This window comes from Myotis lucifugus, unplaced genomic scaffold (assembly GCF_000147115.1).
Source record: "Myotis lucifugus unplaced genomic scaffold, Myoluc2.0 scaffold_8, whole genome shotgun sequence".
NCBI classification, from domain to species: Eukaryota; Metazoa; Chordata; class Mammalia; order Chiroptera; family Vespertilionidae; genus Myotis; species Myotis lucifugus.
The window spans coordinates 10,078,989-10,106,053 of record NW_005871056.1 but is presented as its reverse complement, the minus strand read 5'-3'; the positions used below and the strand labels follow the sequence as shown (position 1 = coordinate 10,106,053).

At 47.2% G+C, this 27,065-nt stretch overlaps 1 protein-coding gene across 1 annotated transcript in view; it reads right to left on the bottom strand.

Annotated features, from left to right (window-relative positions):
- CLSTN2 (calsyntenin 2) overlaps positions 1-27,048 on the bottom strand; it is a 536,533-nt gene extending 509,485 nt beyond the window's left edge. The window contains exon 1 of the mRNA XM_006083760.3: positions 26,922-27,048. Within this exon, the coding sequence (XP_006083822.1) occupies positions 26,922-27,033 (112 nt within the window). The 5' untranslated portion in view covers positions 27,034-27,048. The remainder of the gene's footprint in view (positions 1-26,921) is intronic.
- Between the last annotated feature and the right edge of the window lie 17 nt (positions 27,049-27,065).

Sequence of the window (27,065 nt, the reverse complement as noted above, 5' to 3'; positions counted from 1 at the left end):
GGCCAATTGTCAAGCCACTGTTCTACAGGTCCTCGGGCAAGTTGATCTTGAAAGAAAGGAGCAAGAGAGAAGGGCATGGGTTTTACAGGCGGTGAGTGAATGGACATGCCTCAGAATACTACTGGAGCACACTGGGGCTTCAGGTTGCGGGCGGTTGCTGGAGAAAGCAGGAGGCAGGATGGGGGCTTTGGGCTCCTACAAGAGGAAGAGATGGGTCCCATAAAGGAAGCAAGCTAAGCTCTGTGCATATCCTGATTCTCAAGAGGGCTAGGCCAGACCCGGGATTGACACCCTAAGAAAGGAATGTGTTTGCCTTCCTGTCTTTTGATACCATATAGCAGAGCTAGCCACCCTGCCGGGAATTGGGGCGGGGAGGGTGGGGGGAGAGGGAGTGCATTTTCATTTACCTGCCCATCTTATCCCTCAATGCAAACCAGAGCAGAGGTCCCAAGACCATGACCCAGTAGCCCAGGCCCCAGGTGTGGAGGATGCCAAGCTCACTCCACCCCTGGGAGGAACACAAGAGTAGAACAGATCAGCCTGGAACAACACAGGATCCACAGCTTGCTCACAAGTCCAAATTGTGCCTTCCTGCCCCTCTACCTCTCTTCAGGGCCACAGCAAAGATTATGAGAGATACTGCCTGATATACCAAAGCAAAGGGGTTGGTTCAGAAAGCTCTATTGCTCAAAGAATGAATCGATGCCAATCCTTCACCTGCAGAAAGAACTGCTGCCCTCAACCAGGCTTGTGTAAATGATAGAGCTTTTCACTAACTTTTTTCAACAGCCTTTGAACAGAATTATGGAAAAGCAGTTTCTTCACCAAATGACCCTGTGTAAACATTCTGGGGACCAAGAAAGGGTGGATCTAAAATAAAAAACACATAAAATGAAGTCACGGAAGAAAACTCCCAAAGTATAAAATATCAACCGTGGTGGTAGTGTCTAAAGCCTGCCATCAAGATGAATGGGGGTGCCTGAGAGAAACATCAGATGGCATTTGTCAACTTGCTGTTCTGAAGGACACGCAGGTCATTCCCCGATAGAAGAGATGTGAGGCATCCACTACGGCCAGAGATGTGTGGCTGATAGGTGGAATTAAACATCCTGGAAATAGTGTCTTGTGGCACTGGCCAAAAAATGCTTTCCTCTTCTGTTTAAATAAAAATGAAGAGAGGAGAAAAGTTGCCCCAGGAAAGGTTTGGGGTTGTGCAACCCGCAGCTTCTAGGGAGAAGGCACAGGACTCAGCCCTTCAGTATCTGAGCCTGTCTTACCTCCTCTTCAGAAGGCACCCCAGCCCGGAAATGCATTCCTCCATCCAACTCCACAGCCCTCCCGTGAGCTCCTCTGGGCTGGCTTGGCCCATACTGGGTGCTGAGGCACAGTGGCACCTTCATCCCTGAGTGCTTTCCCCCCTTCCCCTCCAGCTCACGCTTTGAGACCTCCACCCTGCAGCTTCCTCTGGCTCTCCAGGTTGGATGAGAACATGTACGTGCACCATACCCGTGCCTCCTTATCTCATCATGCACTCTCTTAGATGCAGCTCACTCTGCCATAGCACCTGCACCGATCTCCAGCATGGCCAAGACTGGATGATATTGTGACATGTAATATAATCTCGATGAGGAGACCTGTGAAAGCATTTTCTGCAGAGCTTCATCCCTGAGACAGAGGACACTGTCAGCACTCAACAAACACTCAAGTGAGCTGAGGGAGGGCAGGGACACTAGGGCCATGGTTCCCCAACTGTGTGCCCAAGCGGCGAGGGGAGCCAGAGCAAACTCACAGAGATGCAAACTCACTGAGTAGTTCAGATTTTGGAAGGAACTGCAGGGACATCTGTCGGACACCATGCAAACACGTGGTTCTCCGTTTCAACACTAGGTCGCTGAATTCCTTCCATGATGCCACATCTTTGTGACAAAAGGCAAGAACTGTGTGGAAATCAAAGTGGAACAAGACATGAGGATGGTAGTCCCCGATGTGATTCCACGGTCTGAGACACTGTGCGGAGCCCTACAGGCACTAAGCTGTTAGAACATAAATAGTTATTAAAGTTTGGAGACCAATCTATTTAGTAAGTGGAACTTCTGGGTATTTTTTGGCCGAGGGGCACTGTAAAACAATTACTAAGACACAAAGGCGCTGTGAGCTGAGAAAACTGGCGAGCCTCTGCCCTGAGGTGAAGCTGCGTAGGCAATGTCATCCAGGCCCGCCAGCAACGTTATGAGTTCCTCCAGCAAGTGCCAAGGGCTGTGCTCAGCCCTGGGCCACAGAGATGGACTTCTCAAAGGCATGGCCTACCCAGCACCATGCAAGATGCCCCAACACCCTGCAAGATGCTGTCGAGGAAGAGTTCCTTGACCAATCATACTGAGAGACACAACCACAGCCACCGTCCCTCCCGCGGGCAGGAATGTGAAGCCAGAAAGCAAAGGCCTTCTGGACATGACTGCAGTTCCCAAACAGAAACACCAGCACAGAACTGACAATCTACAGAACTCAAAAACAAAACCTATCAGACACAGCAGAAACTCTTCTTAGAATCAGTATGGCCAGTGACTCTCAGAGATCCACAAAAGAACTAGAAAAGATTAGCATGGAGATAATAGCACTCTCTGCCCATCTACCTGGATCCTGAATAAGCCCAGCTACGCTGGGGTGCAGGCCCCAGGGTGGGCCGTGTGTGAGCTGGGTGTCCTTGGGCTGCTTCAGTGGGGTCCACATCTCACCTGATAATGGACTCCCAGGAAGAAGGGAGGAAAAGGGGGTTGAACCTTGCAGCCACAGCAAGTTCCTCTGCAGAGCACAAGGGTTCATGTTTGCAGAACCAATGAAACAAGAGCAGGTGCCTTACACCACTCAGAGGACAAAAATGATCTCACCCTTTTTCTTGCCATTTCAAGGCCTTTCCCGGTCCCTCAAAGATACTGCGTCCTCTGTCAGCGCGCTCCTTATTAGCTGGACCTTGGGCAGGGTTTGCAAACTCTGCATCCCGGTCACCTCATCAGAAAGAAGGAAATGATCATTCCAGCCCACATGTTTGTCAGCATTACATGTTAGGGTGTATGGAAAGTTTCTAGAACACGAAATGTGGTTCCCTTCTTCTACTTCTGCTCTCCGAACCACACAATCTAACATTTCATACTTCCTCTTGTACTACTTTCTCACAAGCGTGCCATATGCTTCAAAGAGACCTTCTCGGATTGCCCAAGGAAGGTAGTAGGTTTGCTCATTCCCTCTTGTGACTGCTGCCAATGCTTAGCTTTTCCCTTATTATGTAAATTCGTACATTTATTTGCTCAACAATTATCCACTGAATGTCTCTTCATGCCAAAGACAGCAAACAAGAAGAGCCAGTCTGCCTTCATGGAATTCCCTGGCAGGCTTGTACTATGGTTATTTCCACCGGCTACACCCCACTCCTCATATTCAAAAGGCAAATGGATGTAGACGAGGAAAAGGAGGCAAGATCATTGGCAGAGGAGGACGAAGTCATTTTACCACAGAGTGTAGTAAAGAGAATAAAAGTTGAATCCAAGCAGAACACTCCAATCAAAGACCAGAAGGACTGAACCTGTTCTTCTGAGGAAAATGGGGAGGCATCTGGGGTATCCTGAGGAGAGCTGGGGTTTTGGACCCATGTGGGGAGCAGGGCTGAAGAAGCCCCCTATGCACAGAGCATCCTCATGGCTACTCTCTGCTAAATACCTAAAGGGGTCTCTGCGAATTAATTATTAATACTACTAATATCCTAAAAGGTAATTGCTAACAAAAGGTGCTCATTAGTTAACATACAACTACCATATGACTCATCCATCCCATTCCTTACCCAAGAGAAATTAACACACACGTTCACTAAAGACTTGTACATCAACGTTCACAGCAGCTTTATCTGGAAACAAACCAGATTTCCACCAGCCAAATGGACAAACTGATAATGGTTCATCAATACAATGGAATACTATTCAGTAATTAAAAGGAAGGAGCTATGTATACATGCTACAACTGATGCATCTTTAATTATACTGGAGGGAGGGAGAAAGCCAGACAAAAAGAAGAGTATACGTTAATAATTCCATTTATATAAATTCTCTAAGACATCAACTAACTACAGTGACAGAGAGCAGAACCCTGGGTGCCTGTGAGGGTGGGAGGGAGGTGGGCAACCAGAGCAGGGAGAGAGTATAGTCATGAGGGGAATTTTGGAGGCTGCGATTGGTTCAGCATTTTGGTTGTGATGACAGCTTCATGGGTGAATAGGTATGCCAACGCTTATCAAAATGTACACTTTCAATATGTGCAGTTTGCTGTATGTTAATTATACTTGTTAAGAAAATGATAGAGGATGGAGAAATAGAAGAATACAAACAGGAATATAAATAGATTCCTCTTGGAAAGCAGTTTGGCAAACTTATCAAGAACCTTAAAATGTCCTTATCTATTGATACCTCCTCTAGAACTGTTTCTTAAGGATATAAAAAGAGATACGAAATTCTCACTGCAAAATTATTTATAATGAAAAAAATGGAAACCATTAATATCTGTGATGAAATGAGTGCTCAGATTATGGTACACTCACATATTGAAATACTATGTAGCCATAAAGTCAATGCTTATGAGGAGTTTTTAATAACCTGGAAAAATCCTTACATGATAATGTTAAGTGACAAAAAGTAAGGTGTAAATTGTATATATGGTACGAATGAAATTATGTAAAAATATGCATAGAAAAATCTCTGAAATACTTTTAGAATTATTTCTGAGTGATATGGAATATAGATAATTTTTAATCTTTTAATGCAAATTTTAAAATGTTGTTACTATTTTTATGTATTTCCTTAATTTTCTACAAGGAGGATGCATTTTTTAAATTATAAAATAAGCCATATTCAAGGAAATCCTCTAGTCTTATTTCTTGCAAAAGCAAGCTCTGCTATAAAGATAAAAACCAGATTGCATTTCTCTAATCCTCGCATCTGTGAAAATGTACAAACTGCCACTCTATAACTTGAATCCACGTTCCCTTCTCCACTTTTAGATCACCTAGAGAACCAAGTGATGAACACCATATGTTGTCGCCTAATTTTGTTCTATGTCTTGTGTGTGGGGGGAGGGGAGGGATGGTTTGTTATTGTTAATCCTCATCCAAGGATACTTTTTCCATTGATTTTTAAAGAGAGTGGAAGGGAGTAGAGACAGAGAGAGACATACGTCAATGTGAGAGAGACAGACATTTATTGGTTGCCTCCCAACCAGGGCCTAGGATTGAACCTGCAACCCAGGTAGGTGCCCTTGACCAGAATCGAACCCACAACCCTTCAGTCCTCAGGCCAATGCTAGAACCACTGAGCCAAACTGGCTAGGGCTCTATGTCTTGTTAAAACTCCACTTTTATCCACATTTTGAGTGTAAGCCCCTTGAAGGCAGAGGTGGGATCTTTTTCTTCATTTATGCCTCTCCTGTCACTCCCATCACACCGCCCCATAATATCCAGAAAAGAGCTGTGGGTGCATGGACAAGTACACACACACACACACACACACACACACACACAGTGATAACATAAATGAATAATAATCCCATCTTATGTTCTTATACACAGTCAGCTTTTCAGAGTTCTCTCTTGTTTTAATCAAAACCCCAACAAAACAAGAGCCCTGGGAGGTGGGTGGTAAGTTGGTAGGACTTCTGCTGAGGCTAATTTCGGGAGTCTTTCTCTGGCTCCCTATTCGAACAACTGACAGAAGTACTGGGACTCCAGGGTCAGCCAACAGCCTGTGAACTCTGACCAGGCCCTACTCTTCTCTGTATCTCCACTACTCAACCCAGACAGAAATTTTGATAAGTTCCTATTATTTCTAGAAGAAAGGGTTAACAATTGGGCAAAGGGACAGCTACACATTTGAATCCATTGTCTCTAAGTTAACATACACCCAAGAGAATCTTAAGTTTTCCAAGACCAACGATGTGACCCTCTAAACTATAACCTATTTCACAAGAGCGTTTGCAACAACCCAAGATGATGGACACTGAGGTGACATTCCCCTCTTCCCAAGAATCCCTTGGCACCCAGAAGCAAAACTGAATCAGCCCTTGGCTTCCTACATGCTCATCCCTAAATAGCACACCAAGCAAATATTCTAAAATGATTGAATACTTAAAACAGCTAAAGTGATGGAAGGTACAAAAAAATAAAATAGGCAAAATGTCAACAAAGTCAGCAGGTGGGTACTGGTCCCTTAGTAGTTCAAGCCCAGTGTTCAGCCTGGGAGTAAGGCGAAGGGTACGGAGATGGCATGGCCATGGCCTCCAGGATCAATGCCAAGAAGACTCTCTGGCTCATCTTAGCAATGGGAAACTCCCATCGCTCTTCAGTTAGGGGCTTATATGTTCAGATCTGGTGAAGGATGCATGGAAGGGAAAAGAGACTGAAAACACAGCGAGGAGACATAACAACAGGGGTCTGAACTAGGGTGAGACAGGGAAGATGGGAAAAAGAGGATGGAAAGAGTGTGGCGGTTCGCTGAGCTGGTTCATAACAGCTCACAAAAACTAACTATGCACATCACTTCCCAAGTCCATATTCAATGATGTCACATTGGTAGAATGGCGCAAGGCCTCACAGGGGATCTATTTCCCAGATATGCTGGGTTTCCTTTGCATGAGACTGTGAATCTGGACTATACAGAAACACACCCACCCCTTAGAACAGCGGTTCTCAACCTGTGGGTCGCGACCCCTTTGGCGGTCAAACGACCCTTTCACAGGGGTCGCCTAAGACCATCCTGCATATCAGATACTTGCATTACGATTCATAACAGTAGCAACATTACAGTTATGAAGTAGCAATGAAAATAATTTTATGGTTGGGTCACAACATGAGGAACTGTATTTAAAGGGCCAGAAGGTTGAGAACCACTGCCTTAAAAGGAGCACAGGCTACGGGTTGTTTCTCTGCAGGTTCCTAATGGACCTCCCTTCCCCAAAGCTCATCCCCCCGCAGCCCACCTGGTACATCATGGCCAGCCGTGTCTTTAAGTTCCTCATGTCACCATGGCAGAAATCCAATTTATGACTTTATCCACTGATGCCCCATCACATTCTGCAGTGGATTTCAGCCTTTTATATAGAAATGCATGCTGTGCCAAATGAGGAAAGTAATTACTGAGGCAGATGAAGGGGAAATGTGGACAGCAGGGAGATAAAGCTAAGGGGAAAATGAGCATACATAACTCACTCCCATACCTCCAGGGCATGTGCTGCAGGTGGGCACGGGCACCATGTGGCCAATAAGCCCTCCCAAGAGCAGGCCGACAGTATTCTTGGTCCTCACTGAGAGTCCCACAGCCCCAGGCTCCTAGGAGACATTGGCCAAGGATTCTATCCAGGGCAACAACACGCCCAGACTGCAAATCAAGCAGGAGCAGGTATTTGCTCTGACCAGACTTCCGAGTGAGAGTTGGCCCAGGCCCTCCTTGGGAAGGAGAACAAGCAGCCTGGGCGTCCTGGCTAAGCCCTGGTTCTGCACAGCCCTGGCTGCATCAGCAGCGAGGATCAATATCAAACATGCCCCCCACCCCCTACGGGTGGGTGGATAGCGGCTTTCTCACAGGCAGTAACGCAGCAGGAAAAAAGGATCAGAAAAACAAGAGAAACTACTTGCTTTGGATGAGTTTGACACAAGAGCTCCCGTGGTGTTTCAGACTGTCAGTGCCTGAGAACCTTTCCTGCCCTTGCCCAGCCCCCTAGCTCAAGGCGATGGGGTCCAGCATTAGAAAGGGGGACCCCCAGGCTCCCCATGCCTTCAGATAAAAGCCCATGGTAAAAACAGGCTGGTCTCAGGTTGTGCTTCACATAGCACAAGCTCTCTGTTGACTTTGGGTTGTTCCCCAACATCATTTGCCTTCTCCCAAATCCCCAGAGTCCTACACACTCCGAGGTAGCTCAGTGAATCAATATTCATTCATTCATTCATTCATTCCTCTGTCCAGTCAACAGTTAATTACCAGGTGCTGGGAAACAGAGATAATCTGCAACACAAAACCAGCCCCTTTATAGACTTTATTATAGGCAAATCCAGTTTTTCAAATTAAAAAAAAAAAGGATTGCATGAACTCTAATTGAGGTAGGTACAAGTTACAGTCAGACACAATTATGAGAAAAGAAAGGTGAAGCTTCATAGAAAAGTCCCAGATAAGGAGACTTGATTTCTGTCCACAGGTGAAGACTTGGATGGAGGCTGCGGATAGGGAGGAGACCAAGGCATCCCAGGTCCTGCGGGGACAGGAAGGGGTGTTGCCTGGAGGGTGAAACACCTGGGTCCTCCTCTGAGGTCTAAGTGTCCAATGGGGCTGGCACAGTCTCAAAGGAGACGAGGCTGGAGATCTAGGTGGCTCCAAGGTCTCCCACTCAGAGTAGGCATCACCTCCCCTCATCACCTCTACCAGCCCTGACTCTCCAGCCTCAGCTAATGCCTGTGCTGCCCTCCTGTCCAGACCATGATTTAATATTTTAATCTGTTAGATTGTTAGCTTTCCCATCAAAACTTAGATCTTCTTGAGGGCAGAATTCTCTCTCCAATGGACAGCATTGGCCAAAGCCTTCAATGTTCCATGCAACCTGCTAAATCAGGAAGAAGAAGTGGGGGTGAGGGGTCGAGGAGGAAGCAGATCCAGCCTTGGTAAAGTTAAGTTTGGGGAGGGCAATATTCTACCCAAAGTCATTCTTAAAGCAAAAGGACACTTACAAGCAAAAATAAATTAATGTATGTGTGTTTTTTAATTAAGATTTTTAGCTTTTCAGGGAATCTTATTACTGGTGAATGACAATCAGCATTGTGCTGGGGATTTTGTCATGTAAATTCTGCATTTACCCAACAGCTTTAACCTGTCAGAGCCATTCACAATGTTCTTTGGAGGGTTTCTTTCTGTTTGCTTCATAGTTATTGCTTTTAACCTGAAAACAAGGGGGGAAAGAGAGTCCTTTCCGAATGGGACAGCCTTGTATAGCCCTTCTGTGTTTCAATTTCAAAACCAATACTTCAGAATAAACAAGAACAAAATTCCCTTTGGAGACTATGATATGAACAATAATACCTTCCCTGCTCCCAATCCACCGGAGCCCAGCTGGTGTGGCCAGCAAGACAATGGCCAGGCTGGGCCCCTGAAGAAGGTGGCGGCCTCTCTGCCAAGCCCCAGTGCTATTTTCTGAGGGACTCCATGTGCACAGGAGGGGAATACAGGAGGAGAAGGCACACTCTTGCTTTTATAAGTACAGAATGGAGTCATGGAAAATGATTACTGTATAATAAATAGGGAAGGGGGCGGGGGTGGTAAAGGGTAAAGGAGGACAAATATATGGTGATGAAAGATGATTTCACTTCAGGTGGTGGGCACACAATGCAATATACAGGTCTTGTATCATAGAAATGTATACTAGAAACCTACAAAATCTTATTAACCAATGTCACCCCAATAAATTTAATAAATAGGGAGGGAAAGAGGGAGGGAAGGAGGGAAGGGAAGGGAAGGGAAGGGAAGGGAAGGGAAGGGAAGGGAAGGGAAGGGAAGGGAAGGGAAGGGAAGAAGTCTCTAAGTGAGAGGCTGCCAACCATGACAATATTAGGAGCACAGGCTCTGAAGTCAGATCTGGCTTCAAGTCCCAACGCCACTCCTTACAGACTTACTAGAGCTCTCAAAGACTCAGCTTCTTCAACTATAAAACGGGGAAGTCAGGAGACCCACCTCACGGAACCCCGGTGAGGATGAGCTGAGCTGATGTGTGTAAAGTCGGAGAATGAGGGTAACTATCCCCAGGTTCTTCCACCCTGTCACCCCCTCTTCCCACTGGCTTTGGGTCTAACCTCCAACAGGGACCTATCTTTCCTTCAGAGTTCCCACCCTACATGTGGCCCCCCTCATGGATGTGCTCCAGACTTCTTGCCCAGAAAGTGAGTGCCTCCCATCCTTTCTTGGGCCATGACAGACTAAGGCCAAGGTCATGGACAAATAGAATCAAGGAGAAAACACAAAAGTCATCCTCTAGTGAGAGAAACACAGGGCCTGCTTCTAGGTGACTTAGGAGAGGGGCCCAGCTGGGTCCCCAGAGGCCTTGCAGCTCCCTCTCACTTTGTGCACTGAACCCTGAGCTGCCAAGTAGAAGAATGACTGTCCTGAGGTCTTCATGCAGGGAGGAGGCTGAACCACAGGTGAAGGCCACATGCAGCTCTGGTCAGTTGCCCCAGCTGAGCCGTCCTCGAGTCATCCCAGCCCAGGCACCAGACATGTGAGTGAAGAAACCACCAGATGATCCCAACCAACCCTGTCATTCAAGGCCACGGGCATCGCGGAGCACAGACAAGCTATCCCGCCCCCCTGCCTAAATTCCCAGGCCACTGGATCTATGAACATAATAAAATGGCTGCTGCTTTACATTGCTACGTTATGGGGTAATTTGTTAGGCAGCGGTAGATAACCAGAACATTGGCCTTTTGTATGCCAAGTATTTTAAGCCTTTGACTTACTTTATCTTTATAACAGCATCTGAGCTAGGATTTAACATACTCATCTTAGGGATGAGATATCTGACTCTCAGAGAAGTGATGCAGTTTTCCAAGATCTCATAGCTTCTAAGTGGCATAATCAGAATCCACACATCAAATCAGGATTCATACACCACACATCAGTCAGGCACCTAGAATTAAGAGAACATTTTAAATAAATCAGATGTTGTACTCCACGTCCGAGATGGCCTATTTACCTTATTCTATATGCTGATAACACTCACCCCTGAAATAAAGTCATTTGGCTGTCAAAAATAAAAAATACTAAATCCCATCCACGTGAGTGGGACTGTGTGATGAAAGCCAAGCTGATGGGCCAATTCACATCACACTGTTCAGCTGACAATGGCTCAGTGCATTAAGTCTCTCAGAGAAAGGGCAGAATTTGTATCAATCCGATTTTTCAGTGCCTTACCCGAAATAACTGCACAACCACAGTAATTCAGACCCTTGGGCCAGCGGAGGAGGGTGTAGGGATAGATTTTTAGTTCTGCTGGCTGTTCCACATCAGAGAAGGAAGCGAGGCAGACAGAGGGATCTGCTTTGCAAATTCACTTATAGGTGCTCTGGGAACATGCTGAAAATAGACACTGGAGAAATCTGGCTGCGATCAGAGGCGCCAAGTGTTCCCCCTGACGCGTGGATGATGTGTGCTGCAGGCGCTCAGCCTAATTCAACTCCTTTCACCTCGGGAGGATGGGGCCTGCCTTAGCCCAGGTCTTGGGGAAGGAGCTGGGGCCACCCTGCCCTCAAGGAGCCTTCAGAGTCCTGGGCCCAGAGTAAAAGTCACCCCCACGGCCACGCCCAGGGCCCGCCCCAGCTGCAGACACTGCAGTGTGTTTGTTGCACAGAAGCCTCCTGACCCCAGTGGGTGTGAGCCAAGTAGAATAAGTGCTGCCTGGGAGTGCTCCAGGTTCAGGGAAGGGAGACACCTGACAGGGGTGAGCAGGGTCCTCCAAATGTCCACTCACAGATGCCAAGCATGTCTGACTGTATGTGTAAAGGAACCCCAGCATTCAGACCCTGAAATATAATATCTACTATAGAAGAAGAATCCAGAGAGAGCACTTACGTTATAAACTATCTTCTGTGCATCCCTCTCCCAGGTTGGGTTCCCTGAGAAAGACAAGGATTTGCGTGCAGGGAGTGTACCTAGGTCCTAGGAGGTGATCTCAGGAAAGACCAGCAGGGAAGAGAAGAAGTGACTCAGGAACAAAGGGTGGAAGCAAGTCACCATGTGGGTGAGTGAGCGCAGACCTCCTGGGGACCCCTGGGGGCTGTGTGAAAGGCTGCAGATGTTCTCTCACTTGGGGGAAGAGGAAGGAATGGGGGTACTGATCCTACAACTGCTGTGAGTCATTGGTTGAGGACCTTTCCTGGGGGTAATTCCCTGGGACTTCTGACCTGCCACACAGTCAAGCAGAGAGAGGTCTAGTGGCCACAGAAAGCTCACAGGCAAAGGGCCGGTGGTGCTAGAAGTTGGGCCTCAATGCATGCAAATGGCAGGAGCAGAGGATATGTGAGCAGGACACCAATGACATCTGTTACAACCACCCTCTATGGCAGTGACGGCAAACCTTTTGAGCTCAGCGTGTCAGCATTTTGAAAAACCCTAACTTAACTCTGGTGCCGTGTCACATATAGAAATTTTTTGGTATTTGCAACCATAGCAAAACAAAGACTTATATTTTTGATATTTATTTTATATATTTAAATGCCATTTAACAAAGAAAAATCAACCAAAAAAATGAGTGCGCGTGTCACCTCTGACACGCGTGTCATAGGTTCGCCATCACTGCTCTATGAGTACACAATCACCCTCCCCACACACTAGGGCTGGCTATGTCTCATCTTTATCCAACCAGCATCTTGTTGAGTCAGATGACGGGATCAAGACCTGCTGTAAGGTCCAGAGTGGAGTTCACATCCCCTCTAGGGAGGAGGCCCCTATGTCTAAGCCACTGGTAGCAAATTCCACCTAACTTGATAGCTGCTCCATGCCCAGCTGAGTGAGGTGGGGAAGGTGACTGGCCCTTCCCCATCCTGGGCTGGCTATGGGCAGAATAGGCCCCGACAGACCTGGTTTTGTCGTGACCACCGTCTGATACAAGGAGGTCTGCTCCTGGGACTCCTGGCAAAACACACACACACACCAAAAAAAAACAAACAAAAAAAACAGTACTCCACAAAAACAGTGCATCCTAGGCCTGCCTGAGCATAATCCCTGACCATAATTGCTGCCCAAGAGCGCCTTATTGAGAACTTGGTATAATCAATTTAAGGCATTTTTTACTTGGAGAGTGAGATAAGGCTGAAAAGCGAAACAAACAGGTGGAGAAAATCTGAATTTATCCTGAAATGCCAAAGAGATCATAGAGCCCCATGACCCTACCCATCTGTTTTACGCCCCAAATTCTCTGTTAGAAATACTTTTGTCTGGCTGTCCGAGGTATTTCATACAACTTCAGGCTTTTACTGCCATGGTTTGACCTTTCCCAAGTTGAAGCATTTCAGGTGAACCAGGATATAAATTCCCCACAAAGTTAGAAAAGATTCCACTTTCTAAAAAATCCCCAAGGAACCCCTGGGGCGCGGGGGCAGCGTGGGGGAGGGGCGGAGAAGCAGCCTCAGAGAAGGGAGCATTTTCATCCTTTGAGCTGGAAGAGTGGGCCCAAGAACCCCCTCCCACCAGGCTCCTCTCTTTATCCCACACAAACTGGGTCTGTGTGGCGTTTGCAGGGAAGCTGATTTTAAATTCTCAGCCCATCATCCATTATAATTGAAAATATGGTGACGCATCAGAGATGATGTTGATTTTAGAATCAGAATGTCAACTCGGTCTTCCCATTTCAGAAATACATACATCCCTTAGTGCCCTGAAGTTACCGTTCGACTGAAATTTTTATAAACTCAACCCCAAGTCAAATATTACAGAACTGCCAAATGTCACTGAACTACTTATTAAGGGGATGTACCATTTCCCATTAAATCGAAATATTAAAGTGCATTTTCAGCTCAAAGTTACTGAAACCCTTTTTGGCAATTCAGCCTCTCTCCTAGTACCACCACAAGCTCATGTAAAGGAAGCAGGGGAAATAACAGACATCTAGGGATTAAAAACAAAACAAAATAAAAATCCGCATCCCAGAATTTTCCATCCAAGAGAACAGTGTTTTATCTCTGAAATATCAGTATTGACCATAATAAACACTCTAGGCAGAGTGCTGGAGTTTAATCCATCGGGTTATAAACATGAAATGATGTTATTTTTTTGCCCCCGAACGTGCTATGTCAAGCTCCTCTTTACCACTGGGTGGCAAGTGCCTTAAGGATACTCCAGTCCAATTACATAGCTTTTCATTTCCTTTCTATGACTAAGACTCAATCCAGTTCATTTCTAAACTTCGATCTCCTACTGGATCCAAAGCTCTTCTACTCTCCCCGCTCCCCTGCAAAGGTGGGCATTCCACAGTCTCAGGCCAGAGGGGCCGGAGTGTTCTGCCCTCTGCCCCTCCCTCCACCCTGCTCTTCTGCCTGAGGAAAGGGGAAAGACTAAGAGATGTACCAGCCCTTCCTTCTGCTGGTGAATGATGTTCCAGCATATGGTTTATGGACTCTGTGTGGTCTTCCAACATGCCCCACTGGGAAGGCCTTCTTCTTATGACATAGGACAACCTTTTCTAGCTGCCTACCAGCTAGTGGTATTCTCCCCTTTTTCCCCAGAAGGGTCCCAGAAAGACTATAATTCCAGAAGTTGTCTACCCTTTAAGGCAATTTCAATCTGCCAGCACATACGGCGGTCCATCTTTGGTACCTCTTAGATCCAGGAACTTGTGAGTGAGTGAGTGTTGCTGGTGCCCGGCACCTTTTGGCCTGAGCGTCCCCCAGCACACCATCTGGAGCCCCACAGTTCTCAATCCATGGGTGGCACTGGATTGGGTCAACTAAATATTCTTGTGTAGCTTTTAATAAACCATGAGTTTTCCAGGAATAGAGCCATCCTGTGAATTGAAGCCAGAGTATACTTTTCTTGTTCAGAACTTCACCAGAAGTATTTCACCATCTAATCTAATAAAAGAGAAACATGCAAATTGACTGTAACTTTGCTATGCCCCAAGCCACACCCACCAGCCAATCAGAGAGACTATATGCAAATTAACCAAACCAAGATGGCGGCCGGCAGCCACGGAGCTGGAGCAAGCAGGAGGCTTGGTTGCCCCCGCGATGGAGGAAGCCAAGCTTCCCGCTAAAGGCAACAAAGTTTCAATTATAGAAGATAAATAAATCCCAGATACCTGCTTCCAGCCAGCCTCCACTGGGAGCGTGGGTGTCTGGGGGCTGTGGCCAGCCTGCAAACAGCCATCAGCCCCTCACCCAGGCTGGCCACACCCTCAAGGGGTGAGGGTCCCTGCTGGGGGGCTTGACCAGCCTGCAAACAGCCCTCAGCCCCTCACCCAGACTGGCCAGGCACCCCAGCAGGGACCCCTTCCCTGAAGGGGCTGTGGCCAGCCTGCAAACAGCCATCAGCCACTCATCCAGGCTGGCCAGGCACTCCAGCAGGGACCCCCACCCTGAACGGGGTGTGGCCAGTCTGAAAACGGCCCTCAGCCCCTCACCCAGGCTGGCCAGGCACCCCAGCGGGACCCCCACCCTGATCTGGGACACCCTTCAGGGCAAACCAGCCAGCCCCCACCCATGCACCAGGCATATAATAAAAGGGTAATATAAAAAAATAAATAAATAAAATAATAAATAAATAAACAAAAGGGTAATATGCAAATTGACCCTAACAGCAGAACGACTGGGAATGACTGGTCACTATGACATACACTGACCACCAGGGGGCAGATGCTCAATGCAGGAGCTGCCCCCTGGTGGTCAGTGCGCTCCCACAGGGGGAGCTCTGCTCAGCCACAAGCCAGGCTGACAGTTGCCAGCACAGCGGTGATGGCGGGAGCCTCTCCCACCTCCTCAGTAGCGCTAAGGATGTCCGACTGCAGCTTAGGCCTGGTCCTCACTGGCAAAGTGGACATCCCCCGAGGGCTCCTGGGCTGCCAGAGGGATGTCTGACTGCCAGCTTAGGCCTGATCCCCCGGGGAGCGGGCCTAAGCCAGCAGGTGGACATTCCCCGAGGGGTCCCAGACTGCGAGAGGGCACAGGCCAGGCTGAGGGACACCCAGAGTGCACAAATTTTTGTGCACCGAGCCTCTAGTTTCTAAATATTACATCACCCCAATACTGCTGAAGATATCTGAATTCTCAATGCTACACACCTGGGTCCATTTGCATTTGTAGCTGTGGAATTCACAGCAAGCATCTAATTTACTGCTTCTTCTGGTATAGTTAGGTCTAAGCATGACATATTATTGGATTATACATTATTTTCCTTTTAGTTCCTTTATATTTCAATTGAGGCATTACATTGATTTGTTAAATTATGTATACAAGCAAATAATAGTATCAGTAAATTTCATTTCAGGGTAATAACAGGGGCACTACAAAATGTGTGTTGTAAAAGGGGGCCATTGGTTCTGATAGGGATGAAAATCAGAGGTCTAGATTCATGATCCTTTACTAAAATCCACCCTGTTTTAGTAAAACCCTGTTGGGTCCAAGCTCCAGCCTTGATATTCACAGGGAAAAGTTGGCTGGGGACTGGCAGGGCTTAAAGTCCCCAGATATTGAGGCTGCCTTGGTCCTGGAGAGAGAGGATGTCCAAGTGTACAGTCACAAAAGCTGCCCATGCCAAGCACCAGGTTGTCTCATGCCAGGACTCAAGGCTGAAGACACTGAAGATCCATCAGTGCAGGTAGCATGGGCAGGAGCCCAGTTTCCTAGGGATCTGTAAGAGCCACTGCCAACTTTTAGATCACAGAAGGTGTGTCTCGTAGACTCACTCCTAGAGGGTCCACACAATTTGGGCACAATTGCTAATATCACTCTCATAAGGTTTGAGCACCATAATAGAAATCCATTGGCCTCACATGCCCCGCACCTTCCAGATAGCCTGCCATGCTGCCTAAAACACCACCAACGTGCGATTGCATGAATGAAAATGCAGTTTCCTTCCTTTTCTAAATGAAAATGTCACCAAATGAGATCATGCGTTATTTCCCGTGATCTTAGTTTACAAGAAAGTGCATCCTCTCTGATAAGATGGTGTCAGAAGAGCTTTAGGGCACCTGAGTCATGCAGACTGGGGCAGGGGCCATGGCAGCTCCAGATATCCTACTCAGGAGCCCATGGTGTGAACCAGGTGACTTGGTCTATCAACAGAAGTAGTGAAGTTTTCTAAAGATAGTTTTATTCACATTTTCCACTGGATAGAGAAAACAAATTATAAGACCAGGATGATGATGATTTTCATCAGTATTGATAGTATTTATAAGGAGTGGCTTTAGAGCAGTCCTTGGTGCCACCAAAGTGTTGAAGAAAGAGAGCCTAAGGGGGAGAGGGCAGGGAGAGATGCCAAAGGATGAAGGAATGGTAGGACAAGAGGGGTGCTGAAGGTTGAGGCAACAGTTCTGTCAGCCCTACCCTGCCCCCCTACCCTGCCCCTTGGGCTCTGAGACAAATTGGTAGTGGGACATGTCTGAAAGCAAAACTCCAGGAAAAGCTACAGCTTCAAGCAAAGATGGTTGGCTGGTCTCTGACTCGAGTTCCTCTCAGTAGCAGAGCTGGAATTAAAACTGCTGGAAGCGTAGGGTAGAGAAGAGGCATGTTCAAAGAGAAAAATGATGCTAGTGCCATAAAAATGCTTTATTCATGACATCTAATTAAAAGAAGAATAAATCACTAAAAAGTCTTAAATATCATTTTAAAATTAATAACCAAACAAGATACAACTATCTTGATATTTCTGATGATGGTGCAATAAAGTTGAAATAATTAATTTTCCTTTGGGAGAAAAGTGACAACAAAAGGAAAGCTGGGAAGGTAAAATCTATGTCTTGAATGTGAAATTATCTCAGCTTTGATTATTAATGACGTCCAGCCTCCTTTCCTACTCCAAATGACCATCTACCCTCCCACAAACAAACAAAAACACCACCAACAAAAAAAAAAGGAAGAAAAGGAGAGAGGGAGGGAGAAGGGGAGGGTGGAAGGAAAGGAGAAGGGGAAGGAAGGAGGGAGGGAGGGAAGCTCTTAAAATACCATGAACTACAAACTGAATACTTTCATTCCCCAGTACTTCTGTGAATTTCCTAAGTGATGGCTTATCTTTTAGTTCTTGGCTCTATGCCGATTCTTAATCCTTCCCAGGCAGGGTCTGGATAGAAGAAAACGGGGCAATCTGCAGCAGAGATGCATGCCAAGCAGAGCATAATGAACTGAGATTCTAGGACTGGACGGGCTTAAACTATCCTTGCACGCTTGCTTAGAAGACCACATTAAGTGGTTTTCTAATTCCAGAGGCAAGGAGAAGACTCCGCCACACTCCAAAATTGTTCTCCTACACTCTATGCAATGCCTAACCATTTGTTATCCACTCCTTTGGGTTAGCATTTCCCTTGATAGGTTTAAAACCACTAGCTGCACTGTATCTCATGGGGACTTGTTTGTAGAATAAACAAGGAGAGCACTTGTGGGTAACAGAACTTAAAGGAACAGAAAGAGTTGGAAAAATAAACATTCAGAACCTTCAACCACCAAATACACATCCAATCAAACTAAGCCAATGCCAGCCCTCCTCCATCCCAATCCCCTTTCTCTCCCCTACGCACATACCTCCAGGAGCACTGCGGCCATGATACTAAACCCTGCAAATAGGCATGGCTGCCACAGGAATGGGCATCCCTGGTGAAAGCTACAGCAGAAGACCCAGCTCAAAAAACTTTCCCAAGAAACAGACTTTTAGCTAGACAGAGAATCCTTCCTCTCTCCGGCCCTCACTCTCTACCCCAGCTGGTAAAGGGACCAGTCTGCACCCCACCGAGGCAGGCCAGATGAAGAAGTTAGGAGCCATTTTCATCTCCCTGTTGCTCCTTGTTCTTCTCCCGTTCGCATCTCAAGGCCTTGTTCACAGTGTCCTCATGGTCAAGGGAAGGAGATTAAAGGGGGAGTGGCAGCTGGCCCAGGAGAAGATGACCCTCCAGATGCCAGAGTGGGGCACCCACACGCACTTGGAGACGCCCTGCCCACAGCCAAACGTGTCCACGGGGTTGCTGGGGTGTAGTTTATGAAACAAGGCAGAAGTTTCCTTAGAGCATTTGGCTTGAGAATCAGGAAGAGCATCTCTGGCTTCAGGTATGGAGTGTACATGCTAAGTGTTTCTTGGCAGCAATAGAGAGGAAGCCTGAATACGTATTCTCAAGCTACACAGTCCAGGATAAACTGTGCTGCTGCAGAGGAAATCATAAATAACACATCCGAAGACTGGGACCTCAATATTTCTGAAGGGTTTCATTTCTCCTCCCTTCCAACTTTGATATATGTACTTACTTAACAAGGGTCTGTGGAGGGTTAATTGAATTAATATATGTAAAGTGCTTTGAGTTTGAGGAGAATATGCAATATAAATGGAAGTGTCACTAAAAAGGTTAATCTAATTTACATCTAACACTTTCAGTTCATGGTGTTAATGAACTATATCCTTTTAGAGAGTGATTAATTTATAGAAATGTGATTATTTTTCCTAATGCTATATATGGGTCAGCTTCTCCTATTACTATATGTAACTTTATAAGAGAATTTAGCATTTTATAAATTAAAATAATAAATCAAATACCCGTATAATGGTTATATTTCATTAATTACGAGGAGACATGCCTTAGATTAACATATGTTTTAATTAATTTGCTGCAATGCAGTTATCCATGCAAATTGGAAAATGACACATACACATGGCATAATATTAACAGTTTTGAGTGGTTCTTCCCTGAAAATCTATGGGCCTGCAACTGCTGCATTCGTTGTGTAACCATGGTGACCACCAGCTGTGTGACATATGCAGGCTCTGCATCACAGAACCGGGAAGAAAATTAATGCTAAATTCAAACTTCTCCTGAAAACATAATTAACTACATTGCTAAGACAGTATAAAGACGGAAAGATTGCAGAGTTTCATCTGGGGGGCTTGAGTCCTAAAGTTTCAACACAAATTTCTTAAATCTCATCACCTAATTTTCTCAGGCACTTTATCCTTTCAAAGGGCATCCAGTATCCATGTGGGTAGAGAACTTTCTTGAGTAGAGAAGGGAAGTGCTGTTTTATCCTTTCTGCACACGCAAAAGCAGGCCCCAGAGGGCTGAATAGTCTGCCCCAAGCCTCACCCTGATCAGGTCACATGACCTGGAGACCATGCCTTTGTTTATTCTCCACAGTGAGTTTCTTGTCAGACTTGTTTGAAGACTATCTATTTGTTTAACTATATAATACAACATACATCATAGAAATGCAAAGAAGTCATAAAAGTGATGTTTTTTAATTGGCAAAATGTATATCAAATTTCAGCCAATGAAGCATTTTAGAAGCAATGAGAGTGGCATTACAGCCTTTCTCAGTGAGAATTCCAATGGCACCTGCTGGACCTGACTCCCTTGCACATAGTGGTGTGGTTCATGTCCTCTGACCTTTGCTAAGTGAATGCTGTAACTGGTTTGGAAGGACAAGCTGATAACTAAAGGGGAGAGGCCTGATGAGTAGCTCCCTACCAGTGACCAAAGGCAGAAAGTGGCACTGACCAGGAGAACTGTGCATGTGCAGAGTCCTAAGGGACTCACAGCTGTGTGGGTGGCATCACACTGGCATACAGACACTCAATACTCAGCACCCACTATGGACCCTGCCTGGACACTGCCAGGAACTGGTCACACAGAGGTGACAGGATACTTTCCCCACAAGGGGCTCATGGTCTGCCTGGGGAGATAGGAAGGCTATGGGCACTGTGATGGGGAAAACTGGAGGTGGTGAAATATAGAGGAAGGAGGCCCCCACCTGGGAATAGCCTTACAGCATGCAAAGATATAAAGTATTCCCTGGGGCACTGTTAGCAGTCAGGGGAAGCACTTTCCAACCTTGACTGGGCATCAGAAGCACCTGAAAGCTTTGAACAAAATCCCAGGCCCTAACCTAGAGCAATTACATCTGTATCTTAGGGGGTGGGTTCGCAGCATCAGTGTTATTTTAAAACTCTCTCAACTGGTTCTGCTGGGCATCCAGGGTTGAGAATGACTGGCACAATGAATAAGAGGGCAGACTCTGAAACTAGCCTCGGTGGATTCAAAAGCCAGCTCTGTTTTTCTACTGGGTGAACTGGGTAAGGAGCTTCACCTCCCTGGTCTCGGTTTCCTCACCTGTAATATGGGGATAATAAGAGCACACACCTGATTGAGTGGCTGTAATGCACAGTCTACCCTTTTCCCATGTCCCATGTTATCAAATTCTCCAATAATTGGTGTTATGTGCAATGTTTGCCCTAGACAGACTGTGATATCTGGAATTCTTGGTATCTCGTTCCCCTCACAGAGAATAACAGGATACTGAAGTAGCTATTGACTGATAAGGCTAAAGAACAGAGCCCAGTGCATGTTGGGATTGGCCTGACTCTCACCCCAGGCATCCTCCTATGGACAGCACCCTCTCCTGCCTTCTGCCAGTTGCTCCCCCAAAGTTCACGGCATGACTGTTATGGATGAATGTTTGTGTCCCCCAAATTGATGTTATTTGGAGCCAGGACTTTAGGAGATAATTAGGATTAGATGAGGTCATGAGGATGGAGCGCTCACGAATGGGATTAGTGCCCTTGCAGGAGTCTCCTCAGAAAGCTCACTTCCTGTCTCTGCATTCCACAGGTGGGGATACATTGAGAAATTGGCAGTCTGCAACCTGGAAGAGCGCTCTCACCAGAACCTGACCATGCTGGCACCCTGATCTTGGACTTCCAGCCTTCAGAACTACAGAAATAAATGTCTGCTATTTATAAGCCACCCAGTCTGTGGCATTTTTGTTACAGCAGCCCCAGCTGAGGAAGACAGTGACCCTCTGTCCTATGTCTTCAGCTCAGCTCTCTTTCCCTAGTTCAGTCCTCTCGTGGTCCATCCTCAAACCTACCACTGCAATGGAACCATGTCCCACAGGGTCCAATTAGTGGTGGGCTAGGTAACACATAATAAAAACAATACTGTTTCAGGCTGTCATCTGGTTACATACCCCCTTCCAGGTAAACAGGTATCATCACAGAGGTTGTCTTAAACAAGAAAAGAATGCTTCTCTGCTTCCTTGAACAGCAACTCCGAGAGGAATGCTAACTGGGCAGCGGACCTCTTCCTATGACCAAAATCATATCACAGGTCTTCCCCCAGAGACTCGAACCCCACACCTCCAGTACTGGCCCATGGAGACATGTTTATTTATTTACATAATGCACACATTTCTGAGTCCTTACTCTGAGCTGGGCCTGCATTAAGTACAATGGCTTTTGAGAATTGGCCCTGGTCTGCAAGGCATACATACACTAGTGAAAGAGGTTCAAGTCAAGCCAAATGTGGATGTGTGTATGGACGTATATTTACATTTCTATATGATATTTCCACACCTATGCACATGCACACACAGAGAGACAGAGAAAGAGAGAGAAAAAGAAGCAAACAAACAGAGAGAACAGAGTTTGAACTGAGAGAAGAAATGAACAAAGCTACTGAATTGCCAAGAGGTCAGAAAGGGGGAATTTCACCAAATCTCAGACACTAGAGCACAGTCTTTCAGCAATCAATAATTACAGCCACTTGTGTTCAGTGCTGTTTACATGCCATGAACTGGGCTAAGTGGTTTCTAAGCACATCCTGATGACCATTTTGCAAGGTAGATCTTTGCATCCCATTTTATAGATGAGGAAATAGGCTCAAAGGGGTTAACTAATGTGCCCAAGATTATCTAGCTAAGAAGCAACAGGGCCAGGACTGGAACCCAGATTTCTCTGGCTACTAAGCCCATATTTTACTTCATGTAGGACAGGAGAAAACGCCCAAAATGTCTATGTCAAGAAACGATAGCGTGGCAACCACTCCTCACTGCTCAGGCAGCAGGGTGGCCCTAAAGATGCAGGGGGAGTCAGGATTCAGATTCCGGTCATCAGGCCTCAACGAGCAGTGCTGGAGTCAGACAAGGCACCCAGGCACACCAGGGGGAGAGCCATGGTCTTCTGGGGGTGACCAGCCTGGTGGACCATCTGGGAAGGTTCCTAGGGAGACCATGTCTAAGCCTGGCCGTGTCTTGAGTAACAGAAAGAATTGGGCTGAGAAAGACATAGTCCAGAGGATCCAGGCCAGGAATGAGCACATCCTGGTGGTCCAGGAACCACTCAGGAGACAGCAAGTCAGAGTGCACCCTCTGATGCCTTGCTGAGGGCTTCTGGTCATTTGTGAGAAATAACTGTCATGCACCTGTGAGACACATGCTACTTGCCCAGAGATGATTTAGAACAATTCACCATAAAAATTCCATACCACCTTCCCCACTGCGGGAAGTACTGCAATGTGCCATTTGGAATATGCAAGAATGGTTTTTGAATCTGTGGGAGGGAGGATGAGGCTGCTGCTCAAAGCAAAAACACTGGTTTCCATTCATGAACGCAAGGCCCACTTTCCTCACCTCACCAGCAGGCTTTGAACAACATCCCTGGACTCTCCTACTGCTGTGGGCAGGGCCACGGGGCTCATGGGGAACTCAGATATACAATCAGCTCCGCTTCCATGTGGCTGCTAGACCTGCTTTTAAAACCAAAGGGGAGAATATCTGATGACAGCCAGGGGCACTGAGCAGGTGACCCTTATTCTCACCCCGGAGCCATGCCCTCCACTGGCGGTCTTGGCAAGGCATTTACCCTGTCTCAGACTTAGCTCTTCATCTGTGAAATGGACTGACACCAGTCCTGCATGGGTGTTAACAATTAGAGACAGCCCAGGTAAAGGGATTAGCATAGTGCCTGTTACATAGTAAGGAGGGGCTCCTTAAACTGCAATTACTACAATTATACCACTACTATTATAATTCTGCTCTGTCTTCTTCCTACCTCCCTCCTCATTACCAAACACATGCCCTCTTCCTACCTCCACTTCCCTTGTCTGCCCCCGCCATATAGTACTACACTTTGGAAAAATTCTGTCTACTGTCATTCTCTTAAAATTTCCACATAAAAATCTTATCTCTCCAATCAGCCGTGGGCAAACTACAGCCCGCAGGCCGGATCCGGCCCGTTTGAAATGAATAAAACTAAAAAAAAAAAAAAGACCGTACCCTTTTATGTAATGATGTTTACTTTGAATTTATATTAGTTCACACAAACACTCCATCCATGCTTTTGTTCCGGCCCTCCGGTCCAGTTTAAGAACCCATTGTGGCCCTCGAGTCAAAAAGTTTGCCCACCCCTGAACTAGATCAAAGTTCTCAAAAAAGTAGGAATGAGATGGGTGTGGGGGATGGTCTTCTGATATGTCCTAAGAATCCTCCTGAGCACTGGGCCTGGCTCCGGGCACACCGGTGGGCACTTCAACAACTGATGGTATATACTGCGTTACTGTCCTCAACGACCTGTTGAGAATGGGAAAGAAACTGTGTACCAGGTCCTTGAAACTTGAGACCACCGATACATCACTGAATCTAGCATAAACCTTAAGAAATCTGTCTCAATTGCATTGTCTTTCCTTGGGCTAAGACATGTCTCCTCTGCCTCCAGAGACTCTTTGGGTCCACAACACTTCCCAGGCTTTGTTTATAAAACATGCGTGTGGGAACTCATCTTCTCAAGAAGTGTTTGTCCTTTCTGAATAGCCAATATACGGGAGAGTAGAGGGAAGGGGTTATAATAAATGCTGGGCCAATGTGGTGTTTCCAAAATCGGGAATATGTTTACACTGAAAGTGCAGTAATTCTGTGAAAAGCCTAAACAGTTGCTGAGATTAGCTACTCAGCTCCCTACAGCAAGAAGCCAGGAACACAAAGGCAGAACAAGCTGTGCTCCACGGCCATCGCGGGTGAGCCCAAAGCCCAGAGGATGTGCCTCCAGACAGTTGTCCAGAGGGTGCACTCAACCCTGCCAGGCAGCTTGACACGGCCACACTCCCCATTTTCTCCTGCACGTGAAAACAGAATTGTATGGAAGAGGAAAGCCATTTTTTGTTCACTCTTCTTCACAAGGCTTCCTGACTCCTCTTTTTCAGTGATGGAAATAGTAATGACATAAACCTTAGCAATGGCAAAGTCAGCAGCAGGGTGCATTATACATGAACCTTACCTTTATTTTCTCAAATGTTCTTCACATATCATGAGAGATTTGGAAATGTAAGATTTAAATACACTGTAATAAGAAAAGTCAGCTCTATAAATATCAACTAAAGTGTCATAATAAACGCTTCTGTTTTGATCAAATATTATACATTTGTCTGTTTTTATGCGGCGCTCTTTGCAGCCCCCTAGTGGTTGGGAGGGGAAAGAAAGAAGAATGGAGTATTCGACAGCAACCTCACTCTGCAGAACCAATCAACTTTTTACACTGGAAAGGCAAATGGCTTGTTTCACCATGAAATGAACATACATATTCTAAGTGGGGGATATGAAAAGTGTTAGTTAAAATGAACATAATTGTTCAGGTAAACGTGAAATCACATTAGCCTGGATTTTTTTTCTTTTTAATCTTTCTTTTCTCTACAAAGCTTTCCATGCTGACCTGAGACCTCCACAATGATGGGCACACCAGGTCTTCTTCCCACACAAGTGTTTCCCATTTCTTCACTTGCTGTGAACTCCCCTGTTTGCAGACATTTGCTTATAAACACACCATTCCCTCTACTACAAAGTGATGGAAAATCTCCAAAAATAATCATTTGCCTATTTAGCCAAGTGTCTATATTGGGGAAGAGGTTTGAAGTTCATTGGTTTATATTTGTTTCACCAAAGCAACAGTCTCTTGGAACGACCCCTTCCTATCAGCAACTCATTTTCATAATGAATTTTTCTGTTTTCCCAAAAATGAAATGGCCCCTCCAGTAGAGGGGGGTGGGGGAATTTGATGAAAAGAAATAGGATGCCTGCTTATAAAATAGTTTTGAAATCATGTTACCAAAAGAAGTAAACGATTATAGGATAAACAACAACTCTCCTAGTCTCACATTTATCACTCTCAAGTTGCAAGACCAGCATTACCCAGGCCCAGAGGAGGTTAATGGTCGGCCTCTCTCTCTCCTCCTCTTCCAAAAAGTAATTAAACCTGGTACACATTCCCTCCCTGACTGGTAAGCTATGGCTCAAAGCCAGTTTGCAAATCAAGTTGCCTCTAATAGGGAGCCTCTTTACCTACAGATGAAAACCCTTTCAACCTCTGATGATGGTCAGCCAAGATTCCCGCGACCATGTTACCTGGCAGATTTGGCCACAGCCCTCAAACCAAACGCACGCCAGCGCAGAGAATCAACAAGTTCTCACTAAACCGGGCGCTCCAGCCCAGATCTGTATTGCCTCCCCAGCGCCCAGCGCCCACCGCCCCCTGCCTCCCTCCTACCCCCCTGCCCCGTCTACTCCTCCCTACACTCTCTCCCAAAGGTCCTTGAAGCACGTGACCTTCTTTTCAGCTCCGCCCTCCAGGCGCCCCCACCCCAGCGCTTCCCCGGGCTCGGCTCTCCAGGCAGCGGTCAAACTCCGCCGCTCGCCAGCCTAGCCTCCAGGCAGCGCCAGGCCTCCGCCGAGATCCGGCTTTTTCGGGGCGGGAGGCGTAGGGAGGTCAAGAGCTCCTACTTAACCGGGCGGGCTCCTCCGCCACCTGCGCCAGAGCGAAGTGAAGAGACAGTGGAGAGCGTCACCTGCCGCACTTCTACCCGACTTCACGGCCCACCCGGGGGGCGCGTGTTCCCAGGGGAGGCAGACCCGCCCCGGGGAAACTGAGGCCAGCCAGGGGGCTTTCCCCTGGGGCCCACAAGTTTCCACCCCATCCCCGAGCTGGGGGCCGAGCTCCGCTCCCTCCTTTGCAGGCACCGCCGCTGATCCCTCCCTCCGGGCAGAGCAGACAACTGCCTCTCCTCCCCGCGCCAGCGCCCCGCTCCTCCGTTCCGAGCCGGCGCCCGCGACTCGCTGCGGCCCCCGCCCCAGCCAGACAGCCCCCAAAGTTGTCCAGACTCCCCAAAGCTCGCTCCTCCTCGGCCCGCCTGGACCCCGCCCAGAAGTTGGGCCGGCGTCTGCAGGTGGAACCTCTCTGGTCCCCGGCGCAGGGCGCTCACTTCGGGGATCCCGGCCGCACCGAAGCCCGGGGAGCTGCGGCCAGGGAGGGTGAGCAAATGTAGCGTGAGCCGGGTCCCCGCCGCTGGCACCCGCAAGCCCGCCCCGTCTCCCTCCTCGGAGAGAAGGAAACTTCCCCAGCACCCACCTTTAGCCGCGAGGAGGCGGCGCCGCCGGCTGCCGCCGCCACCGCTGCCGCCGTCGCTCCCCACGCCCAGCGCCAGCAGGAGCGGCACCCAGCACAGCCTCCCCGTCAGCATCCTCGCCGCCGCCCAGAGCTGTCTGCCGCCTT